We start from the raw sequence: 3696 nt of genomic DNA, 5'->3' as shown, positions 1-3696 counted from the left end.
ATCATGCCTGTAGAACTTTCCATCTGCAACTTTCTCACAAGCATTATACTTATCTTTAAAATCAGGATCATTAGAGAATAACTCACGAATATATGAAAATCCAATCAAATGTGAATGAAGATACCTCAAAAGTGCATATCTGCGTGATAATGTATCAGCAACGACATTATCTTTTCCCTTTTTGTATCGAATGACATAAGGAAAAATTCTAAGAATTCAACCTATTTAGCATGTCGTTTGTTCAATTTATGCTGACCTGTGATATATCGTAAAGCCTCGTGGTCAGTGTGGATCATAAACTTCTTAGGCAACAAATAACGCTGCCAAGTCTCCAAAGCCCGGATCAGTGCATACATTTCCTTGTCATAGACAGTATAATTCAACATTGCTCCGCTAAGTTTCTCACTGAAATATGCAACGAGCCTCTTTTCCTGTGACAAAATAGCACCTATACCAACCCCAGAAGCATCACATTCAATTTCAAACAATTTATCAAAATTAGGTAATGCTAAAACATGTGCTTTTGTTAAACAGTCCTTAATTTTCAGAAAGGCATCCTCTTATTCTTTACCCCATGAGAAGACTGAATTCTTCTTTATAATCCCAGTTAAGGGGGCGGTAATAGAACTAAAATGGGGAACAAACTAATGGTAGAAGCTAGCTAAACCATGAAATGATCTAACCTAACTAATCGATGTCGGTCGTGACCATTCTTGGATCACCTTAACCTTCTTAGGGTCGACTTCAACACCCTGTGAACTAACAATATAACCAAGAAATGTAAATTTGTCAATACAAAACACACATTTCTCCATGTTTCCAAACAACTTTTCTTCTCGCAAAGTATGCAGAATAGCTCTCAAATGTTCTACATGATCCTGCAAAGTCTTGCTGTAAATCAAAATGTCATCAAAGTATACAACACAAAACTTTCCAATAAAAGATCGCAGAACATGATTCATCAAAAGCATAAAAGTACTAAGTGCATTAGTTAAACCAAAAGGCATCACCAACCATTCGTACAAACCTAGCTTTGTCTTGAAGGCTGTCTTCCACTCATCGCCTTCTCTCATGCGAATCTGATGATATCCACTCTTTAGATCAATTTTGGAGAAGATAGTTGCTCCGCATAACTCATCCAGCATGTCATCGAGTCGAGGGATGGGGTGTCGATACTTGATTGTAATCTAATTCACTTCTTGACAATCAACACACATCCTCCACGTTCCATCTTTTTCGGTACCAACAACACTGGCATAGCACATAGACTCAGACTCTCTCAAATGTAACCCTTGTCCAACAACTCAGAAATTTGTCGTTGAAGTTCCTTCATCTCTTCGGGGTTACTTCTATATGTTGGTCTATTCAGAATCATGGCAACTGGAATAAAGTCAATCTGGTGCTCAATGCCACGAAGAAGGGATAAGCCTTTAGGTGTTTCATCCGGAAACACATCTTCAAATTCCTGCAAAAGAGATGAAATAGAAGCAGGCAAATCACTAGGAATCTTAGACAATAAACAATGATCTTTAAACAACAAAATAAGCATATATTGCTGAGAGGAAAGACATTTCCTGATTTCCTTGCTGCTTGCGTACACATTCATCTTCTTTTTCCCACAAACTTCCTCGATATTCTTTCGCAACTTTACTTGGTCTTCTTGCACTTGACTCAGGGTCAAAGGTGCTAAGGTGATCTGCTTTCCTGCATGCATAAAAGAATATCAGTTCATAAATCCATCATGCGTCGTCTTCTTGTCAAATTGCCATGGATGACCCAATAGCAAATGGCTTGCAACCATCAAAACAACATCGCAGAGTACTTCATCCTTGTATTTTCCAATGGCAAACGACACTAAAACTTGCTTAGTCACTTTAATTTCTCCACTATCATTCAGCCACTGTAATTTGTAAGGATTGGGATGTTTTGTCGTCTTCAAACCTAACTTTTCAACCATCACAGAACTAGCAACTGATACGATCAAGTCCCAGAGTGCACCAAGTTCCAACAAGGATTCAACGGTGCTACCCCAAGGACCAATTATGTGAGCTCGAGCTAAGCAATTCAAAGAGGCCATTTTGGCCTTAGTTAACCAATTGTGGGGCGAGGCTTTGGTTGGAGAAATAGAACAAGTTGGGACCAGTTCAAAAAAGTTTCCTTACAACAAATTGCAAGCCGATTTTAGCTCAATTCCAGCTCTTTGAACCTGTTCCAATTAAATTGAACTTTTTTTATTTTTCAGCTTTGTATTTAGTTGCATTTAAGCATCTTAGTTTAATAAATGAGTTACTGGTTATTAATTCAACTCATTTTAGTTTAATTAAATTGAGTTTTTATGAACTTGATTTAATAGTTGCTTCTTTAAATAATCTAGTTACTAGGATAATTTATTGATGCATGAGTTAAAGTTCATTTAATAATGCTTCTCTTAATTAAACTAGTTGCTGGAATAAATGGTGCATAAGTGTTAGTTCATTTATTTAAGCAATTCATATTTAACAAGTAGCACACACAATTTGCATATTACTCATGATATTAATCATCATATCATATAAATAACATTAAATTACTTAAAATGACAATTATGTTACTACATTTACATATGAACTTACCTCGATACAAAATATTAGCAATCGAGCCTATTCCTCGTAAACTTTATTTTTCCCTCGATCATGACTTGAATCTCTTTCTCTTGATCTATAATGCCGAATTAATCTTATTTAATACATGCATTCATCAAAACAGCTTTTAATATGAACTTTGGAAAAATTACCATTTTGCCCCTAAACTTTCACATATTTGCACTTTTTCCCCAAGGCTCGTAAATTAAACTTCATCCTATTTTCTTATGTTTTATGACATGGTGATCATTTTTCCCTTCTATGGAAACATCCAATTCACACTCTAACATGTACCTATGACTATTAGGTATTTTTACCGATTAAGCCTTTTTACTCGTTTTGACTTAAAACTGAGTAGCACAAGTTGTCTAACATAATTTAAAACCTCATATTCTATCATAAAACACCAAAATACACAAATTTCACCTATGTGTATTTTTCCAAATATGAACCCTAGGTTGAATTATTGCTAACATAAGCTAAATCGAGCTACCGGGATTTCAAAAACATAAAAATCATTAAAAACGGGGCTTAAATTCACTTACTATGAAGCTTGAAAGTTGAAGAAACCCTAGCTATGGAGAGAGGTAAAATTCGACAGCAACATATGGAGAAGATGACCATTTTGTGTTATTTTTCCCATTTTATTTCATTTAATATTGATGTGAGCACGCCCGGGGCATCTTCAAGTGCAAACCAAGATCTAAACGAGCTGCCTAAAGGACCTATAACTCAAGCTCATGCTAAACATTTCCTAGAAGCTATTTTAGCTTCTAATTCAAAACCTTGGTTCGAAACAAGGGCCAATGCTCACAAAATCAGCTTGAAGCAACTATCCAAAGGACCCGTGCATTGTTGACAAGCTGATCCTAGCTCATTTCCAGCTCCTCGAGCTCCGTCCAACTCAACTCAGCTCATTTGAGCTCGTTTCAGCTCAACCGAGCTTACTTTCAGCTTCTTCTTTCTTCCTTTCAATAAACTAAGTCTTAATTTAGTTTATAATTAAGTTTGCTACAGCTCATGCCGAAACCCCTAGCTCAATTTCAACTCATTAAGTGTTTTGACTATTTTTGAG

The 3696-nt window shown here is 36.0% G+C and overlaps 1 protein-coding gene across 1 annotated transcript; it reads right to left on the bottom strand.

Moving 5' to 3' along the window:
- Window positions 1-1279: 1279 nt before the first annotated feature.
- LOC107936079 (uncharacterized) lies at window positions 1280-2077 on the bottom strand. The gene is made up of 2 exons (XM_016868730.1): window positions 1777-2077; window positions 1280-1704 (listed from the first exon to the last, which is right to left on the bottom strand). Exons 1-2 carry the CDS (start codon window positions 2075-2077, stop codon window positions 1280-1282), a joined length of 726 nt encoding a protein of 241 aa, XP_016724219.1.
- Window positions 2078-3696: the final 1619 nt, after the last annotated feature.

This window comes from Gossypium hirsutum, chromosome A06 (assembly GCF_007990345.1).
Source record: "Gossypium hirsutum isolate 1008001.06 chromosome A06, Gossypium_hirsutum_v2.1, whole genome shotgun sequence".
NCBI classification, from domain to species: Eukaryota; Viridiplantae; Streptophyta; class Magnoliopsida; order Malvales; family Malvaceae; genus Gossypium; species Gossypium hirsutum.
The sequence above is the reverse complement of the archived record's forward strand: the minus strand, read 5'-3'. Positions and strand labels throughout refer to the sequence as shown.

Excerpts from the sequence above, each read along its gene's own strand:
- LOC107936079 (XM_016868730.1), bottom strand. The coding sequence starts at position 2,077 with ATGGCCTCTTTGAATTGCTTAGCTCGAGCTCACATAATTGGTCCTTGG. Across the intron at positions 1,705-1,776 it reads TGCAAGCCATTTGCTATTGG|GAAAGCAGATCACCTTAGCA; the intron begins GTCATCCATGGC and ends TTATGCATGCAG.